Raw genomic sequence first — 23073 nt, forward strand, 5'->3', positions numbered from 1 at the left:
ATTCCTGGACCTACGAGTGTCTTTAGGGACCAATAGAGTTTTACTCAACGTATGTTATGTAATCTCACAGCCAAGCCATTTTGCATTTTGTGGAAAAAGTATCTTGACTGTGAGGTCCCACTGGCTGTGGCATATCCTGTGACCATGGAGTTAAGACTAGCTGGGACAAACTTTCAGCTATAAGATGAATAAGGTCTGAGGATCTGATGTTATACATGGTGATTATGGTTGATAACACTGTATTGTATACATGAAATTTGCTAAGAGAGGAGAACTTAAATGTTGTCACCAAAAAAAAAAGATAAATATGTGAGGTGAAGGACTTGTTAATTAACTAGATGGGAAGAATCCTTTCACAATGTATATGTGTATCAAAACGCCACAATGTACACTTTAAATATCTTACAATTTTATATGTCAATTATACCTCAGTAAAGCCGAAATAAATTTAAAAAAGAAGATTAGCTGGGACTCACTACTTATTAGAGGACATTTCAAACCAGTATCTGTAATCATTCAGTTATTCGTTCATTGATCTCTTATAGTTGTTTATTAGGGGATTCCTAGATTACAAAATCAAAATAATTGATTTTTAAATTAAATAGATAACTGTGTGTCAAAGAAAATCTAGAATAATATGCATTAAACCATTAACAGTAGTTATTTCCTGAGAGGGAAGAGAGGGGAATTAAGATGTGAAAGGTCATAGAAAATGTTACATTTGTATACTGTTTGAATAGTTTGCAATTAATATATGTTATAATTTACTTTTTAATGAAAAAGTGAAAAGTTTATTGGCCAAAATAGAAGAAAATACTAAATTAAAATGAAAATATGACCTTAAAATTAAAAGGGCTTCTATTTTGTTATTGCTTTCAAGTTTTCAAAAGGACTCTTTTTGTTTGATGTTATACAAAATGAAGGAAGTCTTTCCGTTTATTTATTCCAGGTTTAGTATTTCACATGCCACATTATAAAAAATGATCCATTCCTTTCTTAGCTTTCCCGGGCTCAAAGATTTCCTGAATCTTACCAAAATGAGTTGGACAATCTTGTCATGGTCCTTTGCGACCACGTGATTTGGAAATACAAAGATGCACTCGAAGAAACAAGAAGGGCAAACCACAGCGTTGCCAGATTTCTCAAGGTACAGTTATACAAGGTCACAATTCTGTTCAAGCCCCTGTAATAGTGGACGCGAGATGTTCTAATTGTTAATCAGTTCACATCTTCGTTTATGATGAAGAGTCAACACTAGCCCTATTAGATGAATACTTTCATACTCTGTACCTCTTTCCTGCTTGAAATACTTTTTAATATTTTTTCCAACTTTGACTCATACACAGCAAAAACCAAGGTAAGATGAAAGTATCCATTTGAGTGTTGTCAAATGATAGTACCTCTAAATATTTTTTAAGAGAAAAAGTGAGATTTTTAAAGGAGAGGCCACCCTGTGGCAATATTATTCTCTCAGGCATTTCTGCACTTGAAGTGATGTTCCAGATTGGCTATAGTTCTAACAGTGATGCCAAATAGCCACTTGGGGAAAACTTTTGGGAATTTAGGACTTTTGTTATATTACCTCCAGGATCTTTTTTACATGATGAAAATATTATGCACTAATCACATAAAAGGAAAATTATCAATTAAAGTATTGAGCAATCACTTACTAAACTGGAATGTCCTAGGTGAGCCAGCCCTGATGGCCTAGCGGTTAAAATTCACCATGCTCCACTTTGGCGCCCCAGGTTTGGTTCCCAGGCACAGAATGACACCACTCGTCTGTCAGTAGCCATGCTGTGGCAGCGGCTCACACAGAACTAGAAGAACCTATGTCTAGAATATGCAACTATGTACTGGAGCTTTGGGGAGGAAAAAAAATGTCCTAGGTGAAAATGTGCCCTCCTTTACATCATGTCATGGGCAAGTAATATTTTTGCAGCGATTATGCAAAAAATCTTGTACATTTCTGACTATTCTCTCCTGGAAGTAGATAGGATGCAAATGTATTCAGGACTACCTATGTAGCTTTTGTAACTTTTCTTTCTAATGCCAATTTTAACTTACCTGAGTGAACCTGTCTAAATACTCTTCTTATACAGGAATAACACCAAGGAGGTGGCAAAGGAAAATTCATTCTGATTTTTATTTTCCTTCTCAGACAGCCATGTCTTTTTACCCTCTTGACTAATCACTCCTTTATTTCAATTAGCTTTTGGAAATCATCTAATATAAGAGACAGACTTAGTTTGGTAGCAAAATATGTTTAAAGAAACATCTGTGATATTTCTCTCTAAGCATCAAAAAAAGATGGATAAGCAAGTCTCTGAAAAGGGGAAAGTCTTCATATTTACTCTATTTGACTTCAATGTTCTGTGTTTTTGGAATAAATCAATGTTTTCCATAGAGCTCATCTATGCAAAAGTTGCTAACAGGTGGTACATAAGCTAATGCCTAGCACAGGGGCAAAGGAAAGTGTCCAAGATGAAGAAGGAAATGATGGTCCCAGTGGTTTCATGAAATATATAGGAAAAGGGCAAGGACACTCATGTGGTGTGTTTTGCAATCTAGAGTTTTGTAACTTATCACTGAAGCAATTACAGAGTAAAATTCTCATTGTCCTCACAATCAGTGAAATCAAATAAATATTGTTTTCATTACAACAATATATTTTTGCATGTAATTCAGAATACTTGGCTTTTAATTTATTAAACCAAATTGAGAAAAAGTTTAGTAAGGTATAAGTTATCCTCTAAATCAAGAGGCTGCAAACTTTTTCTTTAAAGGCCAAATACTAAATATTTTCAGCTTTGCAGGCCACACAGTCTCTGTCACAACTACTCGACTCTGCTATTGTAGCAAAACAACAGCCGTAGACCATTCGCCATAGACAGTTTGTAAATAATTGAGTGTGGCTGTGTTCCAATAAAACTTTGTTTACAAAAGCAGACAGTGGGCCACTCTTGCCCCCTGGGCCATAGCTTGCCAAAGACTGCTATCAATTATTTCCTGTTAATAAAGGTTAATATAAATCATTTTGAAACAAAAGCAGAGAGGCCCCTCCATGCCTCAGCAATGGGCAGAAGAGCCTCTGCACCTGGGGTTAAGAAGATGCTGGGATAGACCAGGCAGGGGACCTAGGACAAGAGAGACACACTCGATGAAGCTTGACCTGCAGGAGGGCTCTCTGCAGGAAGAAGGCTGATTCTGCAGATCTGTGTCCTAGGAATGACCCCCTTTTTTCCTCACTGCCCTTTGAAAAGAGAATGACAAGCTTACCACATAGAAGGTCTTTCTTCAATCTCAAGAAACGCAAAGTGAGTTTTCCTAGATCCCCAGGACAGGCAGCCTTCTCCTCGTTTTCACAGGTGCTGTAGTTTGGCCTCCTTCAAAAGCTCATAGGTCTGCTCTGCAGGGTAGCCACAGTAGCCCCTGGGAGGTGGCAGTTGCCACTACTCTGGTTCAATGACAGGACTCACCAGCCCCTCCTCCCTCAAGTCAAAGGTCCTGTGTCTTCACCAAAGACATCCCCAGGGCTTTTTTTCTCCTGCTTTTTCTTGAGAAGTTTCTAGAGCCCACAGTTGTCCTGGATGGTATCCCTCTCTCTGGAAGGTGAGACCCAAGCCCTTTCTCAGCAAGAGAGAGACAGCAGAGGCATTTTGGGAAGAGAGCTCCATGGTGCGGATGTTCCAAGGGTGACCGGGTTGGGACTTCCTCGTGCAGATGGAAGGATTTGACACACCTGCTGGGAGCCTGCTTAGTGCAGAAGACACAAAAGCCCCTCTTTTCCTCCCCTCCTCCTCTTAGGGCTCTGCATCTTCTAGCCTGTGATTATGCTCTCATGTCTACCTCTCTCCACTGTTCTATTGGGAGATGCGAGGACACAGGAGTCATTTACTTTTTACCGAATGATGAGTTATTGAAAGAACTTAAATGCATATTAAAAATGAAAATGTAAGTGAGGCAATATACTGACACAGTAATGAATAGGTACATAAAAACACTCAGAAGAAAACCAAGAAAAATGGAAAGGAAAAACAAAACAAAAATATAAATAACCTAACTGGAAGAATGTTAGTAGAGAAAATAGCTCTTGTTTATGCATAGGTATATTTCAACGGGAGACTTTTCACTCGGTGTACTACCTATAACAAGATTTTATGTCCAGTCCTTCCTGAGAAAAGAGATTTGTCTGTAAAATTGAGGAGATATCCAAGAAATGCAAAACCACTGCAGTGGATCATCCTGGACTCTTTGGCCAAGCAGAAAGCCTTCCATACTGAATGGTGCAGTGGCTGAGAAATTTTCCCATGTAGTTCGCATGCTCACGCACATGTGGATGGATAGAATGAAACTCACACGTACAGTGATGAGCCCCATGTGGCAATCCACGATAGCGCCTCCCTAAGATACTGCATCAGTAAATGTGGTCCATGCCTCCTCCTTCACAGCTTGCCAGTTGCTGGCCACTGTGGCTTGGTTACTGGTTACATGGCCATCGGTGTTTTGGAGAGAAAGCAGGTGTTGTGCCAACTTGGCATGCTTACCTGTCTCCTCCACGCCTACCTACTGTTTAAGTCTCTTATTACAATTAAGAGAGTTTGACAACAGAACGAGACACAGTGAGCAAGATCTCATACCTTCACTCTTCAAATTCAAGCTGCCTTGGCTGAAAAAAAGAGCTGCTCTGTGGAAGGAGGCCAATGAGATTTCAAAAGGCTTTTCTGACCCATCTCTGCCTCCCTCATTCCTACCCGGTGTTGTACAGCCAAGGAGCTTCACCCAAGGAATTGTGGAACTGAATTATTAAAAACCAACCATACAATGTACCTTAAGTGGTTAAAAAAACAGACAAGTAAAAGCTAAAACTTTGGCTATAAGAAGGAAAGAGCTATAATATTTCATTGCAAATCTCCAAGTGATGTATAAAATTGAGAAATATGAGTTTGTAACTTTCTGGTGTGTGTACTGCATCTAGTACATATTTTAATTAATTGCCATATGTGGATGAATGCTTAAACATACTGTAGAGATTTTTAAAACATTTATTATGCAACATATTTAATTAAATGTTATATTACTTCAATATATTTAATTATCTTTCCTAAAATCTTTAATGGTCCTTAAAGTAAAAATGTCTGAATTTAGAATTTTATCCTTCTCAGCGCTGCTTTACTTTCATGGACCGGGGCTTTGTATTTAAGATGGTTAACAATTACATAAGCATGTTCTCCTCTGGTGATCTCAAGGTAAGAACCAAGTGTAAGAGTGACTGCTTTCTAAACTGTGGCATTATAAATAAATAAACTGGTCTCTGTGTATATCTGCCTAAAACATTAACCTACCCATTCTCTGTATCAAGAAATAATTTCTACACCAATGAGAGGCAGCTTTTAAAATGGTTCGTCTGCTGAGTAAGTCTCCCAAGTCCTTCCTTAATGGAAGAGAAAAGAGTGTGGAATGGAAGTGTTTACATTTCACTTCAATTTCTTGTGGGTGGTGAAAGGAGTGATTGTTTTCACCTGCAATTCTTGTAGTCAAGTTTGCTCGGGGCTGTCTTGGTTTTAGCACTGAAAGTCACACTCCCCTGGAATCCTTCAGTCTTGGGCAAAATGGCACAGTTGATCACCCTACCTGAGTAGAGGGTATGTGTCAGGAGATAGGCAGAGAACAGTGCTGTCTAGAGACTAGTGGTTCTCAAAGTGTGGTTCCTAGACCAGTGATCTCAGAACTGAAGTGTCGCAAGTGGGGCCCAGCAATCTGTCTTGCAATCTGTTCAGGTGATTCTTACACACTCTCAAGTTTGAGAACCACTAAGCTATAGTATAGCATATACTGGGGGGATGTAAGACTGGAAATGGGCCAGATCTTGAAAGTTGTATCAGTTAGGGTTCTTTGGGTTGCAAGCAACAGAAACTTACTCTAATTTGAGCAAAAGGGAATCTATTGGAAGGATAGATTGGGAGTAAATAGCATCAATGAAAGAGCTGGAGAACTAGGTTTGGAAAAGAGCAGGAGCCAAGGCATTTCCAGGGCACCAGAATAATCGCAAAGGAGGAACCATGTGACCAAGGTCTGCTGCTGCTTAAATAAATCCATTAGAACCATCTTCTCCCTCTTAATGCTCTGCTTAAGATTTACATTCCAGAGAGGAAGCGTGTGACCAACCTGCTCTGGGTCACGTGCCTGCCTCTTACAGAAGGAAGACAGGGCACCTGAATTAATAGTTCCCCGTTAAGCACTGGGAGGAAGGTGAGTCCTCAGAGGGAAATTATGTAGATATTGGGAAAGAATAAAGAATTTAGAGAGGCCAAAAATGCATAATGATCTTCTTATAGAAGATCTTTCATGTCATGCTTTGGAATCTGCACATTGTATTTTTGGCAGTGGAGATTTACTTTTGACTAGGGGAGTTACGTGATTATATGTCATTTGGTTTTGAGAATTCAATTCTCTCTGTAAATATTTTTTGACAGAATATTCTTCATTAGTACTCCAATTATGCATGAAATTTGCAGAATATCCTTTTAGATATAATTCCAGTAGACCTAAGTTATATATATTTTTCAAAGACCAAACAGAACATACTCAGTGAAGAATAATGAACATATAATTTAATTATGCTTCTGTTCCCTTTGATGTACAAAGGATTAAGTCAAATACTATCATTGTTTGAAATGGCAGTCTTTTAAATTATTGACTAAAGTTGCCACAAAATACAATTCTAAAATATCTGAGCAAATGGAATATATCTTATTTTGTTGACCGATATCAATGAATATAATGAACACAAACTAATTGAGTCTTAAAAATTGATTACTTAGCCTATACATGAGAGTGAAAATAGCACAGTTATGAATGTGCTAATTGTTCCTATTTATGAGGTTGTTTTTAGCACATGTATTAAGTTGTCTTAGACCATGTCTGGATTCCATTTACCACTGTTCTAATCAAAATATTACTGAAAAGACGGACCTGTTTACAAGGGCGGCGAAAAGGTGGAATTAAATAATGTGCTCTGAGAACAAATAGCCTATGGAGAGAGATTCCCTTTCATTTTAGATTAATGGCACCATTGTCTTCCCCTGTGCTGGATCATAGGAGTGGATTGTAGTGATCAGGTCTATGAGCTGAGTGTGGGTTTAGAGCTCTGAACATGTGGGGAGGCACTATTTTTCTCAGAATAAACGTGTTGTATAAGCTAAAATAAGCGAAAAATAGGACTCAGTAAGATCGTATCTCATGGAAGCTCGATGTAGGTTACCAATGGGGTCATATTCTGAGGAGACCTTGACCAATCTCCAAATACGTGGAGTCTGGCTACATTTACCACTTCAGAGGGGACAAAATTCTTTAAACTTAACAATTACCTGATGGTCACACCAAAGTAACTACATCTTTTTGTTCTGTATAAGATTCAGCACAGATTTTTTATTAACTTTCTTGGTGTGTAAATAATAATCATTCGGTTTGCCTCTTCCAGACTTTATGCCAGTATAAATTTGATTTTCTTCAAGAAGTATGTCAGCACGAACACTTTATTCCTTTGTGTCTCCCCATAAGATCAGCAAACATTCCAGGTAATAATTCCCAGAATTTTCATCAGTTCCTATGAAGTGAACACTTTCATTTGTTTGTTTGTTTTGCCTTCAGTTTGTTTGGGTTTTTTTGTTTTTTTCTTGTTTCCTGCATCTTGGTGTTGTCTGAAGTTGTCATGTGGGCATTAGACCCAGGTAATCAGATTAAAATGCAAAAGAAATTGTTGGCCTGTGGTAAAGACCACAGCTGTATATTTCTCAATTTTTATCTATGTTTCCTTTTTCATTAAAGAGAAGGCCAACAAAATTATAAAACTGATGATTATAAATCAAAGAATTTTGACCTACAGCCATGCTGTCTTTCATCATACTCGCTCCAAAAGATAGCTCTCCTTTGATTTTGAGAGACATAAAATTACAGGGAGGAGAAGTTATACTTTGTGAGTATAAATTCATTTAAAATTATCAGTTAATGTGTGTAACTATATTAAAATGCAATTCCTCAAAATGAGTTTTATACAAAGAAAACTGTTACCTTGAAAGGGAGGGAGGCAGGCATACAGGAGGGCAATATTATAAATGCATGATACCTTTGGGTCAGAAAGAGATGGGTGTGCCAGTAAGAATGGGGCTGCACATTTTGTTTACTATACTTACTATAGCATAAATACTCTACAGGAAATATTTTCATTTATTACCTTTGTTAAAAATATATATATACCTATACCAGAAAGACCATGATAGAGAGTGAGCATGACTTATCTAAACATCAGAAACTAGTCAAACATCAAGATGCAAAGAAAATACTAAAATGATTTAAGAACTGAAAATACTTGACTTCCAAGCGGTGAGTAAGTTATTCACAAGTGCAGTTTTGATATTCATGGAAAGCAGAAACTAGGATGGTAAAAAGTTGCCTTATGTATGTATTATAGCTTGTACTAATATTTTGTAGGGAAAAAGAAAGTTAAGTACGTTATCAAGTCTATAAAAGTTTTGTCATTTTCATCTCAAATGTAAGCAACATACATTATTCTATTCTTTTTCTAATTTATGAAGCACATTTAATCTAAACTCCTTCATAGAAAAAAGGGTAGAAATGTTATTTTGGACAACAATATTTTTAGCCTTTTGTTTTGTTTTGTATTTGTCTCATAACATAGTACCAAGTTATCATTGGGTTAGGCAAGCTGATTAAGATCCTCAAGATGATCAAACCTGTACTGGATCATTTTGATCCCAATTGTTTAGTATTTGTCAGTAGCTCAGAAAAAGTCCTGATAGTCTCTTTGTTTACCTGATATTATCAACAGTGAACATAAAAATATACATTACAGGGGCCGGCCCGTGGCTTAGCAGTTAAGTGTGCGCGCTCCGCTACTGGCGGCCTGGGTTCGGATCCCGGGGGCGCACCAACGCACCGCTTCTCCGGCCATGCTGAGGCCGCGTCCCACATACAGCAACTAGAAGGATGTGCAGCTATGACATGCAACTATCCACTGGGGCTTTGGGGAAAAAAAGGAGGAGGATTGGCAATAGATGTTAGCTCAGAGCCGGTCTTCCCCAGCAAAAAGAGGAGGATTAGCACGGATGTTAGCTCAGGGCTGATCTTCCTCACAAAAAAAAAAAAAAAAAATATATATATATATATATATATATGTTACATAGCATGCATATTTCTGATAGAAAAATAGGTGCTCAAGTAGAAGGCAAAGAATTAAAATAATTCTTTTCATGGCATTCTTTTTTAAGGAAACAACCTAAAGTATTTGTCTTGAAAAACAAAGCTTTATTGAAGAGACTCGCTTATATTTAGGACAACATATTTTAATTTTTCAGTACAAATTACACATAGTTAATGAAGATAGTGTGTATCTGAGTATGTATATCTGAACTTTTTGTTTGCTTATATTAAATCCAGATCCTTTGACACCTTCAGAATCAACTCAAGAGTTACATGCATCAGGTAAATAATATTTTATATGACAAAATCTAAGCATTGATAACCACATCATAAGCTGATAATATTGTTGAGTATAGATACTACAAATTTCCAATTTCCAGATGCTAATAAATAGCCATATATTGTATCATATAGTCAAAACAGTCAAAAAATTGACTGAACTTTTCTCTAATTACAGATAATTAAATGCTTCTGCAACTTGAGTTCTTTTGTATTTTATTCTCCAGAGCTTAAATTTTTTTTAAATTTCCCATAGAACCTGAAATTTCTTTAGAGTGTATCATAAACAAAATTCCCAGATATATGTAATAACATGCTTGTTCAATGTAACTGACTTTATATGATATATTTCTATCAATAAACCACAGCCTGGTTTGAGCTATTTTCTCAAGATTGAGATTATTAGAATCATATGAATTTATTTTTACTTCAAACAGGTTCATAACTTAAAATAGTCTGGGCAAAACTTTTCTCTAGCCAATGGTTGGATGTTAAAAAGTTTCGTTTGATTTCTGGCCCCTCGCTATTACTATTTCATGGAGAAATTTATTTAACCTAACTAAGCCCTTTGTTCTTAGTTTCCTGAACTCCACATCCCCTGTACTTCCACTTTCAATGGCATCTTCATGGACTAAAAAACTCAGTATGTTTAATTTGCTCCTGGTCACTTATGATCTGGAATATTCCAATAGTTCATTATACCTACTGGGTCATTCTGAGGATTAAATTCAATAACACCTTAAAGTGTTTAACCTAGTGTTGTCACACAATATGTATTCTAGAAGTGGGCGCTAGTCCTGTTATTGACAGTTACATTTAGGAAGCACATTGGACAATTCTGAATACATGCATCATTACTGGAAATTTTAACGTTCCTTTCTCCATAATTGAAGATCAAACTTTCACAGCCCCCTTCGGTTTTCTTCTCTCCTTGCTCCTTTACCTCCTCCAGCCAACTCTCCCTGGGGTTATTACTTCCACTACTTGGGTCCTTCTACCCCCAGGCCCAGCTGCCATCTCACTTCTCCCCTCCCTCCCTATTGCTACAGCCTCTTGTATTGCAGCCCTCACCCCACATTGCCCTACAGTCTAATTCATTTACATCCTTTCACCATATTAAGAAATCAATAAAACATAGGTCTGATTGGGCCACCGATCTCAAAGCCATTAGTGACTTAACATTTCTTACAGAATTCAGTGCAAATGGTGGAGGGACCTAAACACCAGCTAAGGAATTTGTACTTCAGTTTCTCCATCATCTAGGACCAACCTCTCTCAAGTCTCAATGTTCACCACTCCTCTTTTGGATGCTCTGCTTACTGGTCTCCCCAAAACTATATGCTCCTCACACACATGAGCTTTCAAAAGTCTGTGCCACTGAAACCCTATCCCTTCTCCTCCCAACCTCCTCTCCTCCCCCCATTGCCTCCATCTGCTCCCACAACTCTCTGCACCTCCAGACCTTAAGCATCCTCAAAGGTCCATCTCAACATCTTTCCTTCCAGGAACATCTCCTGATTCCTCCAGATACAGTATAAGTTTTTCTCCTCTCAACTCCTAGAATACTGTAGACATGCCACTTGTATGGAATTTAACGTTTGACATTGAGTATTATTTGTATTAATATACACAGAATATCCCCCTATCTTACTGACTGCTCCTCTCTCCCATTTCTCATCTCTCTTGCAAGACTGTGTTACTGAATCCCTCCTAGTAGTGAGAAGGGTTGATAATTGTTGATAAATCTCTCTTGGTTATAAAGTGATCCATTGATTTTCAATAACATGATCTCTTTACTTTCCTCACAAAGATATGCCTGAATATTCGGTCACGAATGAATTTTGCCGCAAACACTTCTTAATCGGAATTCTGCTCCGAGAAGTTGGCTTTGCGCTGCAGGAAGACCAAGATATCAGGCACCTAGCTTTAGCTGTCCTAAAAAATCTAATGGCTAAGCATTCATTTGATGATCGATACAGAGAACCAGTAAGTGATCTTCCTTTCTCCCTCCCCTAAACACCATTTAATGGCTCACTGCATTAAATGCATATCAAACTTACAAGTCTATTGATTTTTATGTGAATCATTTCTTTTGCCTATCTTCCCACCTAGGGAAAGCAGGCCCAGATAGCAAGTTTATACATGCCCCTCTATGGCATGCTTCTGGATAATATGCCAAGGATTTACCTGAAGGACTTGTATCCTTTTACCATCAATACATCTAATCAGGTAAGTTTGCATAATATTTCAAATATCTATTTTAATAAAGAGCTTGCCTTTTTTATATTTTTGCCCTAGATAACCATTTTCCCCCAAGTGTGAGTAAGTTTAATCTAAGGATTAAACAGCACTTTTTGCCGGTATTTTGAGGTGTTTGTATCAGTGTTGTTTGTTCCAGATTGGTCCCCCGAAGTCTTCCACCTAATCCATCTCTTCAGCATTTTGTTTACATTTTCCTCTGTTCTCTGCACCACTTTCCAATTCTCTCCAGTTTTTACCACTTTTCTCAGTTGCATTCATGGGCTCATCCCCAGTGTACACTCCCCTCACCTTTCTGCATCGGCTTCCTGACCGCCTGGTGTTAGCACAGCCAAGTGCCTCCTTTTATAGTCACAGCCCGGGGGTGGCCTGTTTGCCGTCCTTCCTCCACTGAGCCATCATAGTGACTGCACAACAACCCACTTGAGATTTGTTGCCTGCGTTCAAATCCCAGATGAATTAACACACTGCTGAATTCAGTAACTACACAAGATATTACCATCTAGAAGTTAGGAGCTTTCTTTGGAATTTCTTTTGGAGGGGGAACTTGTTCAAGTGTCAGCAGTATCGGTTGCTATCTATGTGACCTTAGATAAATTATCCAACCTCTTTAAGCCTCCATTTTTTTCTTTATAAAATAGGATAGAAGACCTCCATCACAGGATTCTTATGAGGATTAAATTGTGTAATAGAAAACACTTATTGTAGAGACCGGCACATAATAAGTATTTAAAATCTAGTTTTTAGTAATAGTAATATATGTAAGATAACCCATGATAATAATGATACGTAATCTATAATATAATCCATGAGTATATCAGTAACCATTCCATCCATTTAGTCTATATCTAAAAAATAGTTTCCACTACATGGTAAAAAAAAAAAATCACGTAAGAAATCATTTGTGGCTAAGAGTATGGTTTTGACTATGTTCATTCTCACCGCCTGCTTTGGCAGAAGACTTTTGCTGGAATATAAGAGATCAAATCAAATACCATCTGATTGAAAGTGTAATGAAGAAGGTATATGGGGGTTTCCAATGTTGAAGTATAGTGATTCTCATTAATCTCTTCTATGCTTTGAATACAGGGGTCTAGAGATGACCTGAGCACCAATGGAGGATTTCACACTCAGTCAGCTATGAAACATGCAAATTCTGTGGATACATCATTTTCTAAAGATGTTTTAAATTCCATAGCAGGTACTTGAGACTGACTAAGAACACTTGTGTTTAACACTCATCCATGTTTACATTGTGTATCGTTGTGCTTTTTACCCACTCCATAATTGATTACACATAATCTATATGTCAACATATACTACATTTGTATAGCTAAAGAGTCTTTTTACATATTTCTTTGAATGCCATCCAGTGACTTCCTCTTCTACTTAGCATCATTTTTACTTGGCTCAAGGATCAGTCTACTCAGATGTTATCAAATTGCTTTATCTTGGAAATAATCTTTAAGTTTTCATGCACACAGCCTTTTAAAATATAATAACCCTTCAACTTCAAAGTTTCTTTTTAAGAGCTGTTTTGGAAATGTCATCTTGATTTCTTATAAACTGTCAAAAATTGAAAGCTTCTTCCCCAAAAGCATCCTTATGAACTTTTATTAAAGCATTTTTAAAACAGAAATTTTCTTTAAAAAGCTTTTTAAGAAATCAAAGGAACAAGCTTTACTTTATTTCCATTTACAATGGTCTAAATTTTCCTAAACTCTTAATGCTGGCACGGCTATTGTAGTAATACTTAGAATGTTGTGTATCTTTAATGCCAATCCCAGACTCTTTCGTGTCAACCTTTCACAACACTGCTACCACCTCAATGCTCCACATCTTTTTGGTTCATCATTTTAGCTTTGTGTGTGTGTGCCCATACATCTCATTATCATCTGTGTGCTGTGGCTTGTGTTTACAGCATTTTCATCAATAGCTATTTCTACAGTAAACCATGCTGATTCCAGAGCATCGTTAGCAAGTGTTGACTCCAACCCCAGTACCAATGAGAAGAGCAGCGAGAAGACTGACAACTGTGAGAAGGTGTGACTTCCCCCGCAGACTTACTCACATATTATGACTTAGAAATCTCTTTCGATTACTCAATCCTTGTTGGTTCTTTGATTCCTAGATCCCAAGACCCCTGTCTTTGATAGGCTCAACCCTTCGCTTTGACAAGTTAGATCAAGCAGAAACCAGGAGTCTTCTTATGTGCTTTCTTCACATCATGAAAACAATTTCAGAGGGTAAAGAGAGCTCCTCAAAATTAAATTTTTTTAAAAAAAGAAGGAAACTTTGAATTTCAAAGAGTCTCATGTTATGTGGTGTTTCCTTTCAGAGACTCTGATTGCCTACTGGCAAAGAGCGCCCAGTCCGGAGGTGTCTGACTTCTTCAGCATCTTGGAGTGAGTTACAGAGTTGATTAGTCAACACTTTTTTCTAGAATCTTCAAAATAGTTTAGTATACCATCTTTCATTCTAAATACCCATATGGTGAATTATATATCAATAATAATGCATAAAATTTTAAAGAAAATGTAATATGTTTCTCTTAATGTATTTAGATGAACAGTTTGTATAAATAAAAGAGCGTGAATAATTAGAATGTGACTTTTTTTCCTTTCTAGTGTTTGTCTTCAAAATTTCAGATACCTAGGAAAACGCAACATAATAAGGTAATAATTAATAAGGTCTTTTAAAAAGAATTGTGACACATGTTAATGTATCAAGTTAGACTTATAGATATATGTTAGAAATTTTAAAATGCAAATACAGATTATAAGGTTCACCTTACATTAGACAGAAATTTGACAATTGCCTTATACCCATGGTAGATCTAGGAATCATTAAAGCTGTTTAGGGAGAAAAGCACAAAACACACATTTCTAAAAGGAAACCACATTTCATGTATCTTCTGAACTAATTTATCTCTCTTTATATGGATATAACTTGGAAGATACCTATTTAAGAAAATACTTCCAGGACACTGAAAAAAAAAAATTAGTCTAGAATAACTTTGTGCTGCCATCCTTTTCTCATGAGAGACAATAAAGCCCCTAGCACCTTCACTAAACCCTCAACTTCCCATTTCCAGGAGAAAATGTGATTTTATTTTTCATAACATGTGAAGTATTTCGTTGTTCAGTATTCACTTTGTCAGTTGCCATTCCTTATTGATGTATAAATTACAAATACTGAGCTATGATTAAAACTCCAGTTTTCCTTGCAGAAAAATTGCTGCTGCATTTAAATTTGTGCAGTCCACCCAGAACAATGGAACTCTCAAAGGATCTAATCCTTCCTGCCAAACATCAGGTCTCTTGCCACAATGGTAATGTCACATTGGCTTGATATTTAAAATTATATTGTGTGTGTACGTGTCTGTGTATATACGTATGTATATGTGGGGGTATAGATACACACATATGTGCACACACACACACGTATATGTATGTATATATATATTTCAAACCAAATGCAGATTTCAAGTAACTTTGTGTCTCTGAAGAAACTTCTTAAATACTTCCCTATCTGCCCCTCTAACTTGTCAAGACCTAAGAGGCAACGATTATGCCTTATTTATGTGGACCTAGGGCACAATGCCTTGCATAGAATAAGGGTTAACGAGTCTCTTAATTTAATTGAACCTGAAAAGACTTAATTCCAATAAATGCCTCTTTTAATGCTTGTTAATTTCCTAGTGACAAAGTAAAATATAGAGTCGTATCTCCCCATTCCTTTCAGTAATTATAATATTTTAGCAGTGTTCTTAAAGCTGAAATTGCAATGGGGCAGGGGGGCTGGCCCAGTGGTGTAGCAGTTAAGTTCGTGCGCTCCGCTTCAGTGGCCCAGGGTTCACGGGTTCAGATCCTGGGCACAGACCTGTGCACTACTTATCAAGCCATGCTGTGGTGGCGTCCCATATAAAGTAAAGGAAGATGGGCATGGATGTTAGCCCAGGGCCCGTCTTCCTCAGCAAAAAAAGGAGGATTGGCAATGGATGTTAGCTCCGGGCTAATCTTCCTCACCAAAAAAAAAAGGAAAAAAAAGCAATGAGGGAGCATGGATGGCCCTGTAAGCTCACTAGATTTCCTGGTCCCTAGACTGATTTAACTAGTATATGGGACCTGCAGTCATCCTTCATTAGACTACTCTAAAGAAGACATTTACCCTGAAATCCTACCTTAAACTTCCTCTGGGTCTAGTAAATAAGAATTGTTTGCTAAAATTTTCTCCAATTTGATTTATTCTTCCCAGAGGCATCACAGTAATATATAATATGAAAATGGCTATATTTTAGAAAAAGTTTTAGAAAGAAATATGAAAGTGGTATATAGCCAATAAATCATAGAATAAATTTTGCCTCTTTGCCCATGGGGACCCCTTGAAATTGCTCCCTTGTGAGAAAGCAAATGAAAAAATGTAATGGGCATGTTTTGCAAAAGGCAATAGAATAGAGGACTATAAATAGTTACTTTCCATGATTAATGACATTAGTAACCCACCTGAGGTCACTGCAGTTTTGTAGATGTTTGTGAGTTAGATTTCAGGCTCCTTCCTGAACCATCTGGACAAGTCCTGGCCATTCCTGCCTCTCCCCTCCTAGAAACCAGGGCTTTTCCTCCAGGAGTTCCAGACTGAAGTAGACTCAAAACCTGGAAATAAACCAGTCTCACAAGTCCAAGCCATATAGCCCCAAACCTATTATTCCTTGTAACTGCAGAAATGACCCAGACTCCCCTGGCTACTGAAAGCCAAATTCAGATCTCCTGGGCCTCCATCCAACCAGACCACTTGACTTAGCCAGAAGCACGTAAGCTTTGAGGAATATGATAAAGAGAAAACCATTGCCTCTTATTTTGGGCTTGATTCTTCAGACTATCTCCTATTGCCTCGAAGAAATGTTCTATTGCCTTGGCCAAATGATAGTTTAAATGAAAGTCAAGAATGGGAAGTATTCCTACTTCCACAATAACACTGGCTCATTTTCCCAGTTGGAAATGCTAAGGAGGCATTGAATGAGAGCCTGGGAAGGCCATTGGCATTGCCCTGGGAAAGCAGCAGCACAGAGGCCCCCTCAGCTCTTTCCCCAACAAGGATCATTTGTCATGCCCACTGTGCGGATGACACAAATGGAATGACAAATCACAAGGAATTTCCAAATGCAAACAAGTAGGAAAGCAAGGGTTGTTTTAGACCAGATTTTACTTTTTTACATTTTACCTCCTAAAAATAATTTGATACAATTGAGTTACACAGCATTGTCCTTTTTTAAAGTCTGCCACCATGCCTTCCTGATCAACTAATGGCCAACTCAACATCCATGGATTCCCATGGTTTCATTAAATAATAGTGAATATGCTTGTGCAGATTTAATTTCAGTATCTATTATTCTTCTGTTATCCTTTATTATCTATTATTCTTCTGAATCCAATTTTGGCTTAAATAAAACTTCTCCAAAAGTACATTTAAAAGTCCCTTTCATCATGTCACCTATAATTAAAGTTTTTAATGAAGTGTCTATTCAAAATTTTTAAATTTTTGACTCAATCTAGAATATTTCAATGAACAGTTGGATGTCATATCCCTCTAACTTTAACCATTTTTCTCATTTAATTTTCAGGATGCACACCACTTCCGGTCATGAAGGACATAAGCAGCACAGATCACAAACTTTACCTATAATTCGAGGCAAAAATGCACTTTCTAACCCCAAACTCTTACAGATGTTAGACAATACCATGACCAGTAAGTAAAGTGAAATAATAGGAACAAGATGGTTATCAGTTTTTCTCTAGACATGTGTAGGACATGGAACACGTTATAATGTTCAGAAACGTAAGGAATGTTGTGCCACTGAAACCATTGCTTTCTAGGCTTGCTGTAGCCCAGGGAATGTTTCTTAGGGGAGAGAATCACCAGGGAGTTTTAAAAAAATGTAGTCTCCTTATGAGGAAGAAAGGGGAAAAGCAAAACTCTCAATATAATATGCTTAGTTAGCTCCTTTGGCGACAAGTGGCTTTTGGTAGTTATGGGGGCCTCTCTTAAGCATATTATTACTGTTTGCTCTTTGGAAGAGCAGAAAGTTGGCCATGTCCTAGAAGCAGTAAACCTGACATCTTGAAACCAGTGATGCACGCATTCCAGCGCGTGAATGAGGGAAAAATGGGGCCCAGGGTTTTGTATCATGTAAATGTTAGTGATTATGGACACGTGACCACAGTTAGCTCTTTGAAGGTATAGCCTTAACCTATGAATACATTCAGTGCCTTTCTGAGGAGGCTGTTAATGCAGACTGTCTGCTGAGGCTGTACACTTGATCTATTAGCCTGGGAGCATAAAACTTGACCCAGACTGATTATGGAAGAAATATGACCCTATCAATGGCTGAATTCATTGAAAAGAAGTAAGAAATAATGGAAAAACAGACCACTCTGGTCCTTTGGAGACCCTACAGCTGATGTATAAGGGCACGCACAGTTCAAGCTGCCACATGAAGATACCACAGACTGGGTGGCTTAACAAACACTCATTTCTCACAGTTCTGGAGGCGGGGAGGTCCAAGATCAAGGTGCCAGCAGATTTGATGTCTGGTGAAGGCTTTCTTCCTGGTTTGCAGATGGCTACCTTCTTGCTGTATTCTCACATGATGGAGAAAGATCATCTCTCTGGTGTCTCTTCTAAGAACACTTACCCCATTCATGAGCACTCCACTCTCATGCCCTAATTACCTCTCAAAGACTCCACTTCCAGATACCATAACATTGGGGATTAGGGCTTCAATATATGAATTTGGGGGGACACAAACATTCAGTCTATAGCACCCACTAAAGACTCCGTCTAGTGTTTTTGATTTAGTCAATAAGGAAATTGAACAAACAAAAGCACTCTAATAAATTATTCATCAAAAGACCAGTAAACACTGAATATGTTGTAATAGAAGAGGATCCTTTATAGGGTACAAAGAGTCATCTTAGATGTTTATGCATTTTCTACCTTGTATTTTATAGGCAACTCCAATGAAATAGACATTGTGCATCATGTGGACACAGAGGCCAATATAGCTACAGAGGTTTGCCTGACTATTCTAGACTTGCTCTCCCTCTTCACTCAGATTCACCAGGTGAGTGTGGTTATAACATCTTCTGCAACATGATAAAATGGGAGATAGAAAAGTCCTATGAAGTCAAGAACATGTTTTCAAAATATTTTATGAAATCAATTAACCTTATGCGAATCAACCTAAATGTGAGTGGAAAACATGTAAAGATGAGATTCAGATTTTGTCAGAAGTTGACTAATGTTCGATTGATAAACACACACATACGTATTTCACTAGTGTCAAATACTAGACACTCTTTCTTCCTAATTTCTCCTGCTTCACTGTCAGGCAAGCTTGGCTGAGTGAGAATGTGACTCTACTTTTTAAATCTCAAAGGAACAGACAAATGACAGCTAGATCCAACAGACTAAAAACATTGGGCATCTTTTCATGTGCTTATTTGTCATCTGTATAGTATCTTTCTTGATGTGATACTGCTATGTACTATCAGAATGGCTAAAGTTAAAGACTGAGCGTTCCAAGTTTTGGCAAGGATATGGAGAAACTGGAATTCTCATTCACTGATGGTGGGAGTGCCAAATGGTACAAACACTTTAGCAAACAGTATGGCAGTATAAAAAGTTATATGTGCATCTACCGTGGGACCAGCCATTCCAATACTAGATATTTACCCAGGAGAAGTAAAAGCATTTGTCCATACCAAGATTTGTATACAAATATTCACAGAAGCATTGTTTTTAATAACTAAACACTGGAAACGACTCAAATATACATCGACAGGTGAATGGATCAAAAAAAATGGTGGTGTATCCATACAATAGAACACTGCTCCGTTATGCTCAGTGAAAGAAGCCAACAAAAAGGGTATACACTGTATGATTCCATTTATGTAAAACTTTGGAAAATGCAATAGAAATCGTATGTCAATTATACCTCAATAAAGCTATTAAAAACATTAGCTCAACCTAATGAGCTTACAGATGTTAAATGTTGAATGAGGAAAAGTTGGATCCATTGAATAACATCTACACCAAACAGAATGATTACACCAAGAAAGCCCTGCTTTCAGATGAAATGTCAGCATGGTGGCAGAAAAAGCCAAAACTGTATTTTAGTCCTTTATTGCTCAATAGGAATGTCAATCAAATCTCTTACATCTTATGGTCGTTACCAATGCCTACAAGGCCCTGCCTGTCTGTGGCCTCATCTTTAACCTCTCTTCCAATCCCACCCCACTCACCAGGCTCAGCTCATGCTCTGCTCTTTTTTCTCGACCTTGAACTCACAAGCTCCTTTCCAGCTCAAGTCCCTGGTACTAGCTGTTTCTTCCTCCTTGGAGAATCCTCCCAGATCTACCCGGGGCAGACTTTTTCAGCTCACACGTCAATTCAGCCATTAGAGAGGTCTTAACTGACCACTGTACCTAAAGTAATCCTACCCCCAAAGCAATTATTTTCTATTATGTCATATCATTCTACTCTGTTTTCTTATTTAGTAAATTTTTTCAATCACTGATGTGTAAGTTTTCTTGGGAACATAGACTTGATCTTCTTATTCAACACTTGATTTCCAGCACCCAAAATTGTGCCTACCACGTAGTAGGGTCACAATGAATATCTTTTGAAAAAATATCAATGTCCTTTCACTCATCCTAAATAACTTCTGTTTATTTCCAGAGACAACTCCAACAATCTGAATGTCAAAATTCAATGATGAAAAGGGTCTTTGATACCTACATGCTCTTTTTCCAAGTCAACCAGTCGGCCACAGCACTGAAACACGTGTTTGCCTCCTTGAGATTGTTTGTATGCAAGGTAAGGGTCCCCCAGTTCCCATGAAAGCTCAATGAAGGATGCTAATAAACATGTATTAATCCTTGCATCTCTCAGTATGGAGGGAAGAAGGTTTGTTTTCTTCTATTATGGTTTATTTTGGTTTTGTTAGACTATTTATTTAATTTTATTAGACTATTTGACTCATGATCTCAAAATAAGTTCACAGCCTGACAGCCTATCTGCTTGGATTTCAAAAGAGAATAAAATTAGCATCTGGCCCCCAGTTGTTTGGGTGCTCAGTGTTTGTGGCAGAGAGTTAGGTATAATGCACACCATCAACTGTGATGTCCATTCATGCCAACTTAAATGTTCCACATTAAAGTAGATACAGACACTACCGTTGAGGACCCGTGTGGTTTCACAACGCTGGGTGAAGAGAAAACACTTCAAAGCTCTCGTTCAGTTGTTTTGAGTTATCATCAGTTATTGATGCAAGAGATACTTACAATGTAGAGAATGATTATTTCTAGAAAAAAAAGAGAAATACTAACACAGAAGTCAATAAATAAAATTATGTGCTCTTCAATGTGCAAAAGGAAGAAAAAGACTAGGTTAAAAAAAGAAAGAAGAAGGGCCGGCGCAGTGGCGTAGTGATTAAGTTTGTGCACTCCACTTTAGCGGCCTGGGGTTTGCGGGTTCGGATCCCAGGCGTGGACCTATTCACAGCTTATCAGGCCATGCTATCGCAGGCATCCCACATATAAAGTAGAGGAAGAAGGGCACGGATGTTAGCCCAGGGCCAGTCGTCCTCAGCAAAAAGAGGAGGATTGGCAACAGATGTGAGTTCAGGGCTGAATCTTCCTCACCAAAAAAAAAAAAAAGAAAGAAGAAGGATTTTGTCTCAAGGAATTTTAAGGTAGGAGAATGAATAGAGCAAAAAGAAGGAATGTTGCTCACTTCACCAGCCCTTCCATTTCCACAGTTTCCCTCAGCGTTCTTTCAAGGGCCAGCTGACCTGTGTGGATCATTCTGCTATGAGGTCCTAAAATGCTGTAACCACAGGTCCCGGTCAACTCAGACAGAAGCATCAGCACTTCTGTACTTTTTCATGAGGAAGAATTTTGAATTTAACAAGCAGAAGTCAATTGTTCGGTCCCACTTACAAGTAAGTGCTGCTGATTCTCATTAATGTTTTTGGTAAAACCGCTCATCTGTATCAGCATTGGTAAAAGCCTGCTGTCCCCAGGGCTGCCAGTTACCAACTCCTCCAGCAGATCCTGGTGGATGCCCATCACACTCAGCTATGATTCGTAGGAAGAGGGCAGCTGGACAGAAATCAGCAAAGCTCGTAACTCCACTGCTACTTGTCCTTTCCTCTGCCGGGGAATAGAATCATCTAGAATATACAACTCAGGAAACCATGGTTATCTCTAGGATGCCAAATCCCACCAGATTCTGAACGCATACATTTCTTTCTTCAAGGCATCTTAAGATTCCTGCAAGCTTCCTTAAGTATTTAAGATTATAAGAAAAGCTTTAGATGGGGCTGGCCCGGTGGTGTAGTGGTTAAGTTCATGGGCTCTGGTTCAGCGGCCCAGGGTTCGTGAGTTTGGATCCTGGGTGCGGATTTATGCACCGCTCATCAAGACATGCTGTGGTGGCATCCCACATACGAAGTAGAAGAAGATTGGCACAGATGTTAGCTCAGGGCCAATCTTCCTCACCAAAAAAAAAAAGAAAGAAAGAAAAGAAAAGTCCTAGATTACATGGACTTCTGAAGATTTAATACATAAAGATGTCATTCCTTGGGCCTACAGGGAGAAACTAATGATACATTCATCCAATCCAATGGATTTCTGTAAAACTATTACTTCTGAGTTACTTACTTTTAAGGTTTCGTTGTCTTTTCTCTTCCAGCTCATCAAGGCCGTAAGCCAGTTAATAGCTGATGCTGGGATTGGAGGCTCTCGGTTTCAACATTCCCTTGCAATTACCAATAATTTTGCTAATGGAGACAAACAAATGAAAGTAAGAAATGCTTTGTGGGTTTTTTTTAAAGAATTGGGAATAAACCAAACCGGATTCTTTTTGTGAGATATCAAAATCATAAAAAAATACAAATTCTGTGTCTTGTTTATTGAGACTTGGAGTACTTACATTGAGTTTGCTTGTTTGAATTGATCATCAGCTTTTACACCTTCAGCATATAATCTGTTAAGTGGAATTTCCAAGATGTGTGGTTGAATGGTATGTGACAAGAAAACTAACCACAAATATCCAGAAATACAATGAATATCTCATAATCCCATTCTTGGTCAAATTCATTTTATCTTTCTTTTAGAAGCTTCTGAAGACTTCACCTTGAGTCATTCTAATGAAAAGTCCAGGGGTAGAGCCTAGCTTCAGGCATGGCTGAACCTAGGAATCAAAATAATGTTTTCAGATCCCCTCCCACTACTGCCTCTATTTTTGCCT

General features: G+C 38.0%; 1 protein-coding gene across 4 annotated transcripts in view; it reads left to right on the forward strand.

Moving 5' to 3' along the window:
- The window catches only part of DOCK10 (dedicator of cytokinesis 10), a 262654-nt gene that overhangs the window by 214370 nt on the left and 25211 nt on the right, over positions 1 to 23073 (forward strand). For 3 of the 4 annotated variants that reach the window (XM_087424755.1, XM_087424753.1, XM_004427637.3), the window contains exons 28-44: positions 1001 to 1147; positions 5166 to 5249; positions 7484 to 7580; positions 9460 to 9504; positions 11312 to 11487; positions 11614 to 11730; positions 12850 to 12961; positions 13682 to 13803; positions 13892 to 14006; positions 14099 to 14165; positions 14388 to 14435; positions 14990 to 15091; positions 17384 to 17508; positions 18771 to 18883; positions 20500 to 20637; positions 21581 to 21763; positions 22516 to 22626. In XM_087424755.1, the coding sequence (XP_087280881.1) occupies positions 1001 to 1147; positions 5166 to 5249; positions 7484 to 7580; positions 9460 to 9504; positions 11312 to 11487; positions 11614 to 11730; positions 12850 to 12961; positions 13682 to 13803; positions 13892 to 14006; positions 14099 to 14165; positions 14388 to 14435; positions 14990 to 15091; positions 17384 to 17508; positions 18771 to 18883; positions 20500 to 20637; positions 21581 to 21763; positions 22516 to 22626 (1902 nt within the window). The remainder of the gene's footprint in view (positions 1 to 1000; positions 1148 to 5165; positions 5250 to 7483; positions 7581 to 9459; positions 9505 to 11311; positions 11488 to 11613; positions 11731 to 12849; positions 12962 to 13681; positions 13804 to 13891; positions 14007 to 14098; positions 14166 to 14387; positions 14436 to 14989; positions 15092 to 17383; positions 17509 to 18770; positions 18884 to 20499; positions 20638 to 21580; positions 21764 to 22515; positions 22627 to 23073) is intronic. The other variant, XM_087424754.1, reaches the window with a different exon arrangement.

This window comes from Ceratotherium simum, chromosome 37 (assembly GCF_057802395.1).
Source record: "Ceratotherium simum simum isolate JZ-2026a chromosome 37, ASM5780239v1, whole genome shotgun sequence".
Taxonomy (NCBI): domain Eukaryota; kingdom Metazoa; phylum Chordata; class Mammalia; order Perissodactyla; family Rhinocerotidae; genus Ceratotherium; species Ceratotherium simum.